The sequence below is a fragment of the Sprattus sprattus genome (assembly GCF_963457725.1).
Source record: "Sprattus sprattus genome assembly, chromosome: 12".
Taxonomy (NCBI): domain Eukaryota; kingdom Metazoa; phylum Chordata; class Actinopteri; order Clupeiformes; family Clupeidae; genus Sprattus; species Sprattus sprattus.
Genome location: NC_137910.1, coordinates 7,153,956 through 7,170,411, shown reverse-complemented (window position 1 = coordinate 7,170,411; position 16,456 = coordinate 7,153,956). Strand labels below are relative to the sequence as shown.

The 16,456-nt window shown below is 41.2% G+C and overlaps 1 protein-coding gene across 1 annotated transcript; it reads right to left on the bottom strand.

The window, feature by feature from the left end:
* Window positions 1-2,894: 2,894 nt before the first annotated feature.
* elovl5 (ELOVL fatty acid elongase 5) lies at window positions 2,895-16,168 on the bottom strand (the record flags this gene model as incomplete). Its single annotated transcript, XM_080848296.1, has 7 exons — window positions 2,895-3,026; window positions 8,427-8,561; window positions 9,063-9,187; window positions 11,076-11,247; window positions 11,594-11,671; window positions 14,433-14,620; window positions 16,111-16,168. 7 exons carry the CDS (start codon window positions 16,166-16,168, stop codon window positions 2,895-2,897), a joined length of 888 nt encoding a protein of 295 aa, XP_080704422.1.
* Between the last annotated feature and the right edge of the window lie 288 nt (window positions 16,169-16,456).

Genomic DNA, 16,456 nt, shown 5'->3' with positions numbered 1-16,456 from the left:
AAGAAGCTGGTTTGATTCACCTGAAGCCCATTAAGCACAAATTACTCTTCATTCAAAGGTAAATAAATAAACAACAAAAACTAAAATGAAAATACACTTACACGTGTAAAAGTATGAATTATTGTGAAAGGTGTGGACATTTAACAGTCTAGACAATTTAAAAAGTGGCACTTTTCAAATACATTTGGGTGTGACAGTTTGGAAAACAAAGTGTCCAAATGGACAGCAATAACATTACTTATTGCAGTAAGCATTCTTGTGTTCAGTGATTGAATTGGCTGGCATAAATATTCAGGAGAATTCAATCAGACAACTAAATTGTAAAATGCCCATTAGCTGCCAAGCTGTTTGAAAGAACAGATCTCTGGGTTCAACATGGGGTCTTTTGGTACAGTATGTGGTATAGTAAGGCATATGGACAACACAGCATATTAAGATTTTTAATACAGTGTGCAATGACAATGATGTTGAAGCAAACCAAAAAGCACTGAACACAAGTATTAAGGCAACACAGGGAAATAAAAAGTGAAAAGGGTAGTCACATAACATTGGACAACATTCTTGGGCTTATTTGCCTCAGGAAATGTAGGTCAAAATATACCAGGAAATCAGTTAATGGCAACAAAAACAAACTGGAACAAGTTATTCGAATGAGTGAAAAATGGAATGGAATTTTTGAAAGACAGAGAAGCTATTGTAAAAAAAAAGAAAAAAACATACTCACATAACATACTTACATGAACATGTACATCGCAACATTAACAAACATGGAAATAGCAAAGCTATGGGGGTTCCAGAAAAGCTGGCACACAAATCATTACAAAGTTGGTATGTATTTGAACTGATCTCAACGATGTTGGACTGTTTTTCCTGCCAAATCAGACAACCAATTAGAGACAGTTTGGACAGTAATAGATATAGTTGATAAAGTATAGCAGATAGACACACTGTGTTTCTACTACATTCTGTGCACTTGGCATGTGTGATGAATTGCCCTTCATAGAATTGGTCTAATTTGAATGAATTAGCTGTAATGGTGAAGCAACAGAGGTTTCTGTCCCGCACTGGTTCGTCTTCTTAAGACAAGTCAGTGTACAAATATTGGGCGCACACAAACACACGTGCACGTTTACTTTGGGGTTGGCCATCTAGACAACAGAGAGACTGAAACCAAGTGCTTTGCATGGACAGAACATGTTTTAGTATGCTGGAGACTGGATACTGTGTGTGTGGACAGACCATGTTTTAGTATGCTGGAGACTGGATACTGCGTGCATGGACAGAACATGTTTTAGTATCCCAGAGACTGGATACTGTGTCCGTGAATCGACAGAAACAGCACCACTTATATTTGTTGAGACACTTGAGACATGTCCATAACTTACACACACAATCCCTTCCAAACTGTTGGGTTTGGGGCCTTGTCATTCATTGCAGTCATGAGGGTGAAGTAGTGTACATTCAACATTTAAATTAACAAGGGGAGTTATACTGTCGACATTCACAATGCTAGGCCTGGACCTGGTGAGATGGTGGTACTTCAAACAGCATCAACACGGTACAAAAGTACAGTAATAGTAGCAGAAGTGGCGGCATTTTTAACTGCCATTGCTTCTAAACCTGATCACAAGGTTGGTTCACATTCACGCAAAGACCTTGTAGTTCTGTTCTTTGCTATGTGACTTTTTTGTTTTTTTGCAACCATTGGTCTAAGATGCTAAGAATGGCTATCATTTCTACAGGTTTTGAACCCTGGTTTTTCCTGAGTCATCATCAATGCATGCGATTAATGTTCACCTGTGTCTCAGGAGCGCTGTTGGACTCTCTGAATGAAGCGGATAAGACTTGGGGAATGTCAAAAGACTCTTATTTAAAGGAACAATACTGCTATCTAATGTCTATTTGGATCTGTGGTCTCTTAAACCAGCCCTTCATCAAAACCGCTCCCGAACAAACAGTCTGGAACGTTTCAGTGCGGGCAACCATTAAAAAAAAATGTAACTGTAAAAAACAATGTTGAAAAGAAATTGGTTGAGCTGTATTTTGCACAGATGGGCAAGTAGGAGCTGGAGAGGTAAACACCTGTTATTTCAGACTGCAGCCATATCAGGTTCATTCAGGGCATGTTTACCCATTTTACTCTCTTTTTTTTAAACATTATTACCCAATTTACTGTTGAAATATTTAGAGAGGAAGAGACGTTCGTTCATTTTCTGTAAGCACTATTGTGAAATAAAAAAATCATTATTTCCTTACCTCTTAGTTTATCATTGATCTAGTCGGCCATTTAAACGCATGCAATTGCGTATTCAGGCTTAAGCAAGCTTAAAGGAAGCCATTATGCATTATTTGTGATAATCACTAGGGTTGCGCCATCCTATGCAAAATCAATTTATTTGATTTAGTATAGATTTGTTAGTTTGAAGTATAACTTGCTTTATGTTAAATATTTACACTGAGAAAATCAAATATAACCCTTATATGTCCATGTTGCACGACAACTAAAGAGGAATGGTAAGACTAAGAGTCTAATTCTTGTTTTCAACAGTCATCAATATATTAACATAAACAGCAACAAACATTTGTGTCCTCTAATCTGCATATATGAGATGTATTAACCGTCACTGGTCACAACATCTCCAGTGCCAGGACTGCATAATCTCAACGGTCACGTGTTTTGATTCAATATGAATAATAACAGATCATGGTGTGCAAAACGTCAGGAGTCTCTAAGATCAAAATGGCTTAGGCTTTTTTCTACAGTGGATAAAATCTGCATTAATCTCCTATGGGTTCCTGATAAGAAATCTTGCACTGCTTCCTAGCATTATTCTATGGATATGCACTACTATGGAGATAGTGAGGCTTGCTTAAGGACCTTGAGGAGATGTCAATCAATCAGCCCTCGACTTCCTGTAGTTTTTGCTGTCTGTGGGTCCCACCCCGTTCATGTGGCCATTCTTAGTAGTGGCTACCGAGCCGTTCTGATAGTCCTTCTTTAGGGACCCACCATGGCCCTTGTAAGTCTGTAAGACAAAAGGCAAAACATTTCAATTGTTTAAAGTAAGTAGCCAGAGGGTAGCCTGGCCATTACCAGCCTGTGACTCCATTTCATTCCGTCTTTCAGTCTGGGCCAACCCAATGCATTTTGGTTTCCGAGATCGGCGGGTGCTTAGCTTGAGGTTTAAAATCATTGGAGTTCCCTTAACCAATCAGCAACGATTAGTAAGCATTCGGTAGATTAAACTCTTCCCAAAGCCAGTTGGGAGAAGAGCTACGACGTCCTTTCCAATCATAAAACTTACAAGAAAAAAGCGAGGCAGAAACTCTTCCCGCATCACTTCTCCTCCTGTTGCGCTCAGAAATAGTTTTTCACCACTGGAAACTCTCCAAGGGGAGCAATTCTCCACACCCAAGGCCAAAAGGCACAGGAGTGCTATCCGTGCTGCTAACAAGCATAAAGGGCCCGGATCCCCTACACATCATGATGGTCCTCATCTGCTGCGCTCGGGAGTCCCCCATTTCACCCTAAACCCCTCTCGGACCACTCGGGGCGCTACTCGACCACTACCACAAGATCGCCGAAGACTAAGGTATGCTAACACCACTAGCACTAATGCCGAGGCTTCCCACAGGCCATTAGCACTCAGAGGAGCTAACGCTGCTAGCACTAGCCTTGTAGCTAATACTGTTTACCCAAACAACCCAAGAACTGGCCCCATAACTACTGATAAAGCAAGTGTGTGGAATACAAACACAACGCCACAGATGGCCACTATCTTGGTTGGAGATGACATGACAGAACATGTCAAACTTGCAAGGACAGAAAGTCTTTGCCTTAGCAACACATCAGTCGAGGAACTGTCGTCAGAGATACAAACAATCCTCAAGAATAAACCAAACAATGCAAAGATTATCATCCACACTGGCTCATTTGATATCCTGCACAAAAAAACTGGCAACGTGATACTTCAAGAACATTTCACCCAGCTACTGAACACTCTAAACAAACATCAAGATGTGTCTATCAGTGGACCGATTGCATGTTTTCGCAGAGGAAATGAAATCTTCAGTCGACTACTATCTTTCAACACATGGCTGGCATCTGTCTGTCTTGCACACAACCGGAGATTTATTGACAATTTCAATGTTTTTTGGAATTGTGCAGACCGTTTTCAAGCCGATGGACTCCACCCAAACCGTAGAGGGTCTAGATTACTTACAGCAAACATCAGCCACGCGCTCTTGACAACCTCAAACAGCCATAATCAAGCCTCACTCCCTATTCCTGCTGTGCCTAAGACTGACACACCCCAAACCTCCTTCCATGGAACAGAACAGAACATTCAAACAGCCTCCTCCAAGGACACGGGCCCTGCACAGACCTCCACCACCCCAAGGAATTCCCCTGGGATAAACCACCTTGTGGGGAAAGCTGTGAAGGCCCATGAACTCAGTAATATGGACTGTCAGCCCGAAAAACAACAATAGGACAGCCACCATGCTATTTCATCAAACATACCGGTCATCATAAACAGCAAATGGCATGGTAAATAAACCCGAAAATTATAAACCCGAAACTCGTCCTAGAAGGTTGAAAACTATCCATGTTCTCCCTATATCTCCCCCAGTTTTACCTGTTAATACCCCACAGATGAAACTGGCCCTTCTAAATGTCAGATCACTAAATAACAAAACCTTTCTGGTCAACGATCTGATTAAAGAAAACAACTTAGATTGTATCTGTCTAACAGAAACTTGGCTAAACGATGACAAGGCAACAGCAACTTTGATAGAAGCGTGTCCGCCTGATTACAGCTTCCACCAAGTTTCTAGGAAATCAAAAAGAGGTGGAGGAGTCGCAGCTATTTTCTCATCTAAACTGTTGTTCAAAATCACTGAGCTAGGTGAATTTACATCAATTGAATATCTTGCTATAGAGCTCAAAACTGAATCAGTACTGTTTGTTATTATATATCGGCCACCCAAGCACTCACCAATATTCATACAAGAATTCTCTGAACTATTATCACTATGTGTCACCAGATATGACAAAATAGTCCTGAATGGAGACCTTAACATCCACATTAATAAAAAAGCAGACCAAAGAACTATTGAGCTTTTAAATCTCCTCACCAGTTTCGATCTAACTCAGCACATAACGGATCCAACACACCAGCACGGAAACACACTAGATCTAGTAATAACAACTGGATTAAACATCAATAATATTTCAATAACTGATCTACCGCTCTCTGACCATCATTGTATACTTTTTGATGTGGAAATCATCTTACCAAAAACCACAAAAGAATTCTTAGTCCATAAAAGACATCTAGACGATGAAGCTATGGATAGATTTTCTGAGCAGATTGCTCTATATGAGCCAACTAGTCATGACTGCTCTCTAAATGAAATGGTAGAAAACCTAAATGATGCATTATCATCTGTGTTAGACTCTGTAGCCCCACTTAAAACTAAAAAGAAGTTTACAAGTAGGACCTCCCCATGGCTAAAAAATAAAAATGTTAGTGAAATAAAAAGAAAATGTCGCATAGCAGAGAGAAAATGGAGAAAAACAAAGACCACTATCCACCACGGTATCTACAAAGATGCACTAACTACCTATAACAAAACCATCCGTCTAGCAAGGAAAGGTTATTTTTCCTACATTATTACAGAAAATGCCGGAAATTCCAGAGTTCTGTTCTCCACCATTGACCGGCTGCTAAACACTGTCCCTGCCCCCCCACTATCCTCAGCAGCTAAATGCGAAGAGTTTGCTCAGTTCTTCAAGAACAAAATAACATCGATCAGATCTAGTATCACTACTACTGGAGGTGAAATTGACATCAGTAGATCTTGCAACTTAACTATGAGCACTTTCACATGTATCACACTAAGTGAACTCTCTAAAATCATCATCGAATGTAAATCTACAACCTCAGATATTGATCCCATTCCCACTGCATTCTTTAAGCGAGTGTTTGATAGTGTCTCAGGTCCGGTCCTTGACATCATAAACACATCCCTTAGAACTGGCGTTTTCCCAGATGCCTTCAAAACAGCTGTTGTAAGGCCCCTATTAAAGAAACCCAAATTGGATACCAGTACACTAGCAAGCTATGGACCCATATCCAATCTTCCATTTATTAGTAAAGTCCTGGAAAAGATAGTATTAGTCCAAATAAATTCATATCTGGAAGAAAATAACATCTTGGAAGTCTTTCAGTCAGGTTTCAGAAAATATCACAGTACTGAAACCGCTTTCACCAACATAATTAGCGACCTCAGACAAAACTCTGATGCAAATAAAGTTTCTATCCTTATCCTGTTAGATCTTACTGCAGCATTTGAAACCATTGATCATGACATCCTAATCAATAGACTTGAAAATCTTATTGGGTTCTCTGAGTGTGTATTGAACTGGATCAAAACATATATTAGAGGAAGGAAGTTTTATGTCAGTCTAGGAGACCATATGTCCGAGAAACATGAAAGCTGCTACGGGGTTGCACAAGGGAGCTGTTTAGGTCCATTGCTCTTTTCTCTTTATATGTTACCACTCAGTGACATCATCAGAGAACATAGTATAGATTTTCATAGCTATGCGGATGACACACAATTGTATATTTCCGCTGAGCCAAATGATGCAACAGCAATAAACTCCATTACCAACTGTTTATTGGCAATAAACAAATGGATGAACAATAACTTTCTAAAACTCAATGAGGACAAAACTGAAGTCCTACTTATCGGCCCTAAATTAAAAAGAGAGATGCTCACCAAGAATCTAGGAGGTTTATCCCGGTGGATTAAACCTGAGGTGGTTAGTCTTGGTGTCACCCTGGACTCAGATTTGAATTTCAACTCCCACATTAACAAAGTCACCAAAACCGCTTTCTTTCACCTCAGGAACATAGCAAAGGTACGATCATTCTTAAACCAAAATGATGCCGAGAAGCTTATTCATGCTTTCATATCGAGCCGGCTAGACTACTGTAATTCACTTTTTACTGGTCTTCCCAAGAAAACAACTGTAAGACTCCAGCTCATTCAAAATTCTGCAGCTGGACTATTAACCAAAACTAAAAGGAGAGAACACATTAGTCCTGTCCCAGCTACTTTACACTGGCTTCCTGTTACCTTTAGAATTGACTTTAAGGTCCTCCTCCTCACATACAAAGCTCTAAATGGACAAGGACCTAGCTACATTGCTAACTCTCTTACTAACTACACACCAGCTAGAACACTGCGATCATCAGATACAGGTCTGTTACAGGTCACCAGAAGCAGTCATAAGAAGATTGGAGATGCAGCCTTTGTCAACTACGCCCCAAAATTATGGAACACATTACCCGTTAATATTAGGGAAGCAAACACGACAGACACCTTCAAAAGGCAGCTTAAAACCTATCTTTTTACCAAAGCATTTTATTAATTTTATCTGGCACTTTTTATTTCTCTGTTCTCTTTGAAACTGTTTTAAGGGTTTTATGACTTTTATTACTTTTACTATTTCTCTGTAAAACTGTTTTGAGGGTACCATGGCACTGTCGGAAACCATATTGTGGCTCAATATATCACATATTATTCTCAGAGATATTTCCATAACAAATGTTCTAGTCCCCTAGGTGCAGTCACCTTCCTTAAGCCTGTAAAAGAGAGCTAGTGTCTCTCCCGAAGCCCTGAAGTGCGTTCGGTGGAAGAAGACGAAGAGGCCTCTGAAGGAAGGGTATAGAAGGAAGGGTGGCCTTTGGCCGGGGAAACATAGCTAGGGAAAATATTTAACAGGGTAGGTCGGAATCTATGGAGCAGCACTATGGTTTCGACTGCGCTAAATACCAGGCAGAAGGGTTTTATTACTTTTATTATGATTTTAATATTTTAAGAATACACATCGGAACATCAGGTTCTGATACGATGTTGACCAATATTTTATTGCTCCTGCTGCTTGCTCTTATTGATTTTATGTAAAGCACTTTGAATTGCAACTCCTGTACGAAATGTGCTATATAAATAAAGTCTTACTTACTTACTACTTACTTTTAATTTTCTGATGTTCTCGAGAGTTGAGACAACTTTTCCGATAGCTTTTCGTGTCTTTTCCTCCAAGGCGAGTTTTGCGTCACAGCTCTGAACTGTTCGCTGATTGGTCCTGCAAAATTTTGAGTTCTGGAGACGATTGTCAATGGGGTTGGGCCAGACTGAGTATGAGCTTGAAATCAATTCAGGCGGAAATACGTAGGCTGGTGTCACCAGGCTAGCCAGAGGGATGCCTTGAATTCAATCTGTTCAGCTAATGTCCTTCCAGTCAGTGTATTGTATTTGGACCAACCTTCCATCTCAGATTTGCACAAGCGTCACCTTTGAGCACTACACCATGTGGCATAGTGTGAGGACAGAGCCTGTTAGAGCCTTCTTACCTTGACGTAGAAGTTGGAGAAGAAAAAGATCATGGTCACCATGTAGGATATTTGGAAGTAAAGCCAGCCCATGGGAAAGCTACACGGCCAAACCACGGCACAGCTCGTCTGGGCCATGGTGATGACAAACTGAATCTGAAGACAACACATGAAATACTTTTTTTTAAGTTTAGTCACTCAAGCCCCAACACATAAAATCTGAGTGACACACATCATGTCATATGTTATCATAAAACACAATGAAAAGAATGTAATACCTTACTTATGACTAAACACTTAAAGTCAGTGACAGTGACTGTCTGGCAATGCCTTGGACCAGGTCATTACACAGAGCTTGTGTTGCAGCAGTCGTAGACGACATGCAACACCACACAATCCAACTGTCATGAATAATCATGTTTGGGAAAGCGTTGCCTGGGGGGGTGAAAGGTGAGCTAACGGTCAGGCCGTCTGTGTGTAGGTACAGGGGGAAAGGTGAGCTAGCGGTCAGGCAGTCTGTGTGTAGGTACAGGGGGAAAGGTGAGCTAGCGGTCAGGCCCTCTGTGTGTAGGCACATGGGGGAAAGGTGAGCTAACGGTCAGGCTGTCTGTGTGCAGGCACAGGGGGGAAAGGTGAGCTAACGGCCAGGCGTCTCACCAGCTGCCCTTGGGTTATGTACTTCTTCCACCAGAGGTAGGGTCGCATGGCTGGGATGGCCGAGAGCCCGTAGTAGGAGTACATCAGGACGTGGATGAAGCTGTTCAGCATGGCCCCAAAGTAGGCTGCCAGGGAACACAGGAAGACATAAATGATGAACCAGTAGAATAAATCATGTCATATAAGCTGTTAAATGCTAACATTTACCTTATCAATGCATGACTGTTCTCGGATATCTCGTTTCCTCTCGGCATTGTTGATCTGTGTGGGTACACCTTGGCACTACAGTAGTTTGGTTGGTTTCCTCTCTCTTTTAATCTGTGTTGCCCAAACCTTTCCCTAAGGATGTCTCAGATGATCGGTTTGCTCAATTGACTAATTATTCACCCAAATAAGTTTCACTGAATCTGTTACCTGCTTGACTTTATCAATTCAGCTGGGGGTTCACTTACTTTTGAAATGGACTAATTCCATGTTTCATGTAGTTTTTCAGCTTCTCAAACAATTTCCTCTAAACAAGTACATGCAAATGATAAACATAAACCTGACATTTCATCTATGGAAAATTGGTGATAAAAAAATGAAAAATCATGGTAAAACAACAGAAAACGCTTAAGTGCTCAAGGGGTTCACATACTTTCAAGTGGCACTGTACAACTAGAATAAAGACCTCAGTAAAAACATGTTTGGGGGAAAACAAATAACTTGGCGAGGTATTTTTGAAGAGGATGCTGACCTAGCACCTCTATGCTAATAGGGACAAAAATAACCCAAGGGGCCTCTGAGAATGGTTGAGAGCTGACAGCCCCTTTTCTGTATACGGGGATGAGTCCTTGAAATAATACAAAGAGCATCAGCAAATAAAACCATTAAAAGTCATATTTTCCATTAATCTTTTCCATTTGCTTAAACTGTGTCAAATACAGCTGGTGTGTATCTTTGCTTGTGTCTTTTTGCTGTGTACATTTGAATTACAATCACCTCATATGTGTAAACTGTGATCTACAAATACTGTGATCTACAAATACACTTGCTCCACAATTCAATCGTTTGTTTGTTTCTTTCTAAAGTTAGAGGAATGTCAGCAGTGACACTGATTGAGGGTCAGACCAACTAGTAGGAGGTGATCAACAACTTGTTCTTCTGGGGGTGGTTCAGAGTGTGAATCTTCCTTCATCAAACCCTACACTAATCCTGTTAACAATACAATACAATGTAGTAAAATGTAGTAAAATGTAGTAAAATCTAACGATGTGTATTTCTGTTCGTCATGTGACCAGTCTCTCCCATTTCTCACCGTCGATGTGCCTTGTTTAAAATGTGTTTCGATATGCACTGCAGGACAGGCATACCGTTGCTATCATAGTCAGAGTTATCTGGGTTTCTGTGCCTGAACTGGATTGTGCATAAAATGTCCTTTTGTCCTGATTTCAGAACAGTCTAGCCTATTTTATCAGGGTCGTGATCAAAGAGTTTTACACTGGAATGCATTTCTTCTGAAATCTTAACTCAATTTTTGTTAGCCTGGGTTATCGTACTGGAAATTCTTTTGACAAAAAAAATCACATGCAATTCCTTCACACTATGACAGTGTTGCTGACATCATTGAGGATAAAAATACTTCGGGGTCAGTGTGACCTGTACTTGCACTGTGACCAAGCGAATGGGCAGAACCCATCGATGATTCATTTGGATGCATATGCTCGGTCATTCCATCTGCCATCTTTTTCCAATGCATGCAGAACAAGCAACAAAACTCAACGTTTAAAACAGGGAATGGTTTTGAGATAAGCGTATGATCTTTGCTATGTGGTGCTTAGATATGTTTTTCCACACACTGGTTGAATTTAGAGTGGTAGACACAAATTGACGGTGTTACACATAGGTCAGTCTGCTTTCTGCTAAGCGAGATTATTTCACAGGGGAAAAACAAAACAGTAGACAAAGAAAACTCAAGAGAGTCACTTACAGTGACCACACGGCACACACACACACACACACACACACACTTACAGTGACCACACGGCACCCAGTTCATGACGAACCACCAGATGTTGAGCATGCTGGCATGGTGATAGATGTGAAGTAATGTGATCTGGTGGTTATTCTTCCGCAGGATGAAGAAGAACGTGTCCATGAACTCAATCAGCTTGGAGAAATAATACCACCACAAGACACGGATAATCTAATGGAACGAGCAGGAGACAAACTGCAATTAGTGTCATCATTGGAAATGTAGTCTTACATTTCCCCTCACCACAAACAAATCACACATGTCATCTTTACTATAATCTGAGGATATGACTTTTGTCTGTATCGTGGAGACACTCAGCAAGGGAAACAAATGCAGACAGAAGAACACTATAGTGTTGTAATGTCACCAAGATGCAATAGGAACACTTACAAGTTATTACTCAGCAATTACAGGTTGTACTTGAACTGTTTTATCACAGGCATAACAAGTTGGATGGAGGCCTATTATCAAGCTTGAAATGACTGCTAAATTGCTCTCTACATGGTCCTATGATTACCTTGTGGTCCGTTTCTCCTGCGCTATGAGTGTCCTGGCAGTAGAAGCTGTACCCTCCTTGCCACACCGCCGTCACAAGCTGTGGAGGGATGAGAGAATAAGTCTTCCCGGCAGGGCCATAATGAGGTGCCCCATGACTCAATGTTCCCTCACATTAGAATGAATTAGCTTTGCACATTAGCCACCGTGAGAACAAATAAGAAAGTACCTCATTTTTTGACAACCGCCGAGCACTAAATTGCAGCAAGACTCCCTCATACTACTCTATGTAGAGACTCTCTCATAATTAAATAGTCTGCATATTTATCCACAAGAAGTGAGAGCTAATAGTAGAGCAGCTTGTAGCTCAAGCCTGCGCTGAAGTCATTGTGGACTGAACCCCTGAATTTGAATCACTCATATATTTTGGGCTAAATGAATCGTGTTGCTGTGGTAAGGCTATGAGAATGTGACAGACTTGCATGGATGAGTTGTAATGATCCTATTTTTTTATAATGGCCAAGTAAGAAGTGAATGGAAGTCTGCCGGGCAAAACTCGCACTGTGTGTTAACACCCACGTCCGACTGGAGTTTGTCATCGGAGCAAAACCCTGTCACCAGATAGGAGATCCCACCCAATTTCTTCACTGACCTTGTGATCCCTCTTTGTCTATTGTAACATTGCAGTGCAACACCCCCATCCCGAAAACCCACCCCACCCCAACCCCCACCCCCACCCTCCATTCTCCCAAAACTGATGCCACTTGTAAATGGAGTCTTTGTCCAAACAATTTACCACTTTAGGATGTAAAATGTTATGTCTCAGAGTGTCAAGGTCAACTGATGATTTAATAAAAAAAAAAATCCCACTGAAATCCAATTTTAAATGGTGATGTAACCACAGAAGTTGACCCAGGGCAGGTGGGTGGTGTAAACAAAGAGTGTGGCACGCTAATGTGTTGATGACTTTTGAGGCGGCACCGGTGTGGGGGATTACAGCCTGATGTTAGCCCTACAGAGTGTGTGCAGAGAGAGCACAGGGACACGGTGAGGCTGGGGACAGGCAGATGTGTCCTATCGCTCTGTGGCATAATCCTCTACAGGTTTACCCTGCACAGAGCCGATTCTCAAAACTGGGTGTCCTCTAAAAGGACCAACAACTACGCTAGATTTGCCACAGCGCAATGTAACAGCCTGTCGGCCCCTTTAAAAGCAGAGAATTGAGGTCATATCGAGCTCTTCAGTTTAGACAGCCTGATGTGCCAGGTACTGCATTCAGTGAGGCTGTCTAGCCTTTTTTTGCCAAGCAACAGAAAAAAATGGCGCATCTAAACAAACAATTACTTAAATAAATAAAGATAGAATATAAATCAATGTATTGCAGTTAATGAAAGAAAAAGTCCAGCTCACCTATACGGTTAACTGAACTCTTGTGGAGACATTTGACATTTTTTCGCTTCAGGTTTCTCCTGTTATTACACCATAAAACCACACAAAAATACAGACTCAAGGACCAAACCAATCTCAAAAGCCTTTCAGATGAAAAAAAAAAAAAACCTCTTCATTAAGTATTTGAGTAAGTTTCCATTTAATCCTAATGACCATCACTTGCACAGAGCCAAAATTCCAACAGTTGGCTAGAGACTTTGCCCATTTGTGAGCTTAAAAAGTCACCCATATCAGTGCCAGCCATTGCAGCAGTCCAAACAGGTAACAGTGCACTGGATCTGACAGGGGAGAATTTTTGCAATAGGAGACTTTATACTTTAAGCCTATAACCCTTGGCAAGCCAATCATGTCCACACACAGTAATCATACTTGTAGAGCATTTAAGGAGGTGTGTTCATCCTAAGCCTATGTGGGAGTATTTTAGATGGGCACATTCGGTTACCTCAGACAAAATGAACAAAGGTAAAGTGAAGTCAAAAGAGAAATCGGTCAATGGTCTAATATGTTTCTTAACTCAGTAAATATTGCACCATTTCATAGAATGATAAACTCACAAACTGGTTCTGCCAAAACTGAGAGGTTTTGGGCGAACAATGCCCTGCAGGCCCGAGTGAAAACCATGGCAGATGTGTTGTGCTGTAACAATAAGCCTGTCAGGCTCCCCAGCTGTCTGTAAGACTTCCCCTCCCGTTTGAAGTGGGGCCTCTGGGAGCTGCTGTTCACATCAATCTACCTCAGGCTCAGGCAGCTGATACTAACATCAGGGATGAAGAGATGAAGAGAGCAGCTACCTCTCGCCAATCAAACAGGTTTGGTTGTGTACTTGCTTACATGAATTGGTGTCATACGATCCCTGTGATAATTAAAATTGTCTGCACCCTCAAAACACCAACACACACACACACACACACACACCCTCACACACACACCCACACACCTGCACACACACACACACACACACACACACACACACACACACACACACACACACACACACACACCTGCACACACACACACACACACACACACACACACACAATTCCTGGCTCGGTGCGCCTGAGGCTTTGCACTTCTTTACAGTTTTAAGCTGGACCTCTGGGAAATGCTGTTCATTTTAATCTACATCAGGTTCCGAGTAGCTAAAACCGTACAGGGCCATGATTTGAGGGGGAGAGATAATCACGGCCTTGACATCTGATTATCACGAAATGTTCCTCTGGATCAACTGATAAGGCAAGTAGCAGCTTGCCCTGATATTGGCTTGAGTCCTTAGGACCACATATATTGATGTAGCGTATTTATACCATCACGTTGGACAAAAGCATGTGCTACAATGAACATATGAACATTGAACAAATGTATAAAATGATAACACATTTTCCGTCACATGCACAGTGCTTAACCTGGCTTACCTCATAGAACATGTACAGGGAGAGGAGAGTGATGGCGAAGTTATACACCACCAGGAGGCCTCGGCAGGAGACTGGCGGCCTGTTCTTCATGTATTTGGGTCCCATCCACACAACCAGGAGGTACATGACGGTAAGTGCAAAAGTCGGAGGGTAGTTGTCCAGCAGCAGCCATCCTCGCACTCGGGAGTCTGAGGTAAAGAGGGGGGAGGGGGGAGAAGCTATAATCTATGCATCCCCTCCACTCTCACTGCTTATACCTGCATTACAGCATATTCTACTGCAGTGAACAAAAAATAGACTTACTTGGTCAGCACACTGGCATGCTTTTTTTTATTGTGCTCTCAGTTGAAGTGAGATTCAATAAAAGAAAAGAAAAAGTCTTTACGAGTGCTGACCAATTTGTCTTTGCGCAGTGTGATTTATTTATTTTTTTGGCCTTTGGATTCCGCATTTCATAGTCTTTCTTTAAGGAGGAGGGCAGCCCATTATTTACTCCTGCTTATCCACTGCAGCAAAAACAGTAACAGTGGGGTAGTTCGCTCTACAGAGTAAGGGAATGGGAACCCTTCACAAAAAGAGTGAAATACGGTGGGACAGGGCTTTTTAAAATGGCCAAAAGAGGGCAAATAATCTCAAATATAATTTCAAGTCTAAGAGCAGAACTGCTCCATGCAGAGAACAGCGCCCATGCAGGGAACAGCTTTCCTGTCACTGAGAACTATGGGTTTGTAGCTCAGCTAGCTTAGCTGGCATCACTCAGGGGTTGCACCAAAGCAGTGTTGTACAGTGTTTAATAATTAAAAGGGAAAATGTGATCAATTTAGACATTTATGGAGATTGATTTTCTGAAAATGACAAATGGGGGAAAAAAGATCCTTTATCTGTTACCATAATGAAATGCAGTGACCATGAGACTATTGGCAGGTATTTAAATCACTGGAAACCACATAAGCATTGACTTACACAACAGGCTTTCTCAGGTCCGACCAATCAATATGTTTAGACTCAGGAAACACACCATACGATACATAATACCTACTTCAGCATTTTACTGCTCTAGGATTTGAGGAGAGATAAACCAATTCATACACCCACCCACCCTTTTGCAAAACTAATTATATTTATCTTCCACAGTTACTTTAGGTATATGATAGGTGAGAAATCACCTTAAGTTACTTCAGGACTCCGGAGTTGTCAATAAGTATATTTATTCAACAAGAACAATTGCAATCGGGCTCACTCACAAAACGAGGATGAGAAGTGAAGCAATTTCACTTAGGAACCACAAGGTTTATATGCTTAGATTTGTCTAATGCTGACGCTGTAAGTGTAAGAAATCATAGTCAAAACAAGGTTCTCGTCCGAGCTTCTTGCACATTCACAAGGTTAAGGAAACAATAAATGGCGCCAGTGAATCAAGTTACACATAATACACAGAGACACAGAAAAGCCATGTCTCTGAGAAAAGAAAAGCATATTAGATCATTATTAAAATAAGGCACTTGATTCATATATTCTTATGTTATTAAGTGTTTGTAAATAATCTCCATCAGTATATGTGAATGGGAGCTAGTGAGAGAAATATTGACAGGTGTACAATATGAGATTAGGAGTGTGATGGAGGTAACAACTAAACATATGGCAACTAGACTGTACAGACAATGGCAACTTTACTTACCCCTTGGACCCATCCATGAGTCAATATATGCGTTAAGGTTCAAGTTGAATGTCTCCATCCCCACCTAAGGAGAAAATACACAGAAATGTACATGTTTCTGCTGGGGAGACTGAGCAAAGAAGAACATTGCTGTGTTTTTAAAAACACATACGTTGACATTATCAAAAGCAGATTTTGGAAGTGTTTGGAAGTGTGGCAGAAACATTCATTACTGTGACCTCCATGTTCAGTTAAGAGTCAGTAAAGATACAAGACAGCCATGGGAGATGACATTTACACGTATGAGGGCAGCTGCCAAGCCATGTACAACGTCCATATTGTGAATTTTACCAGGGACACAGATGTA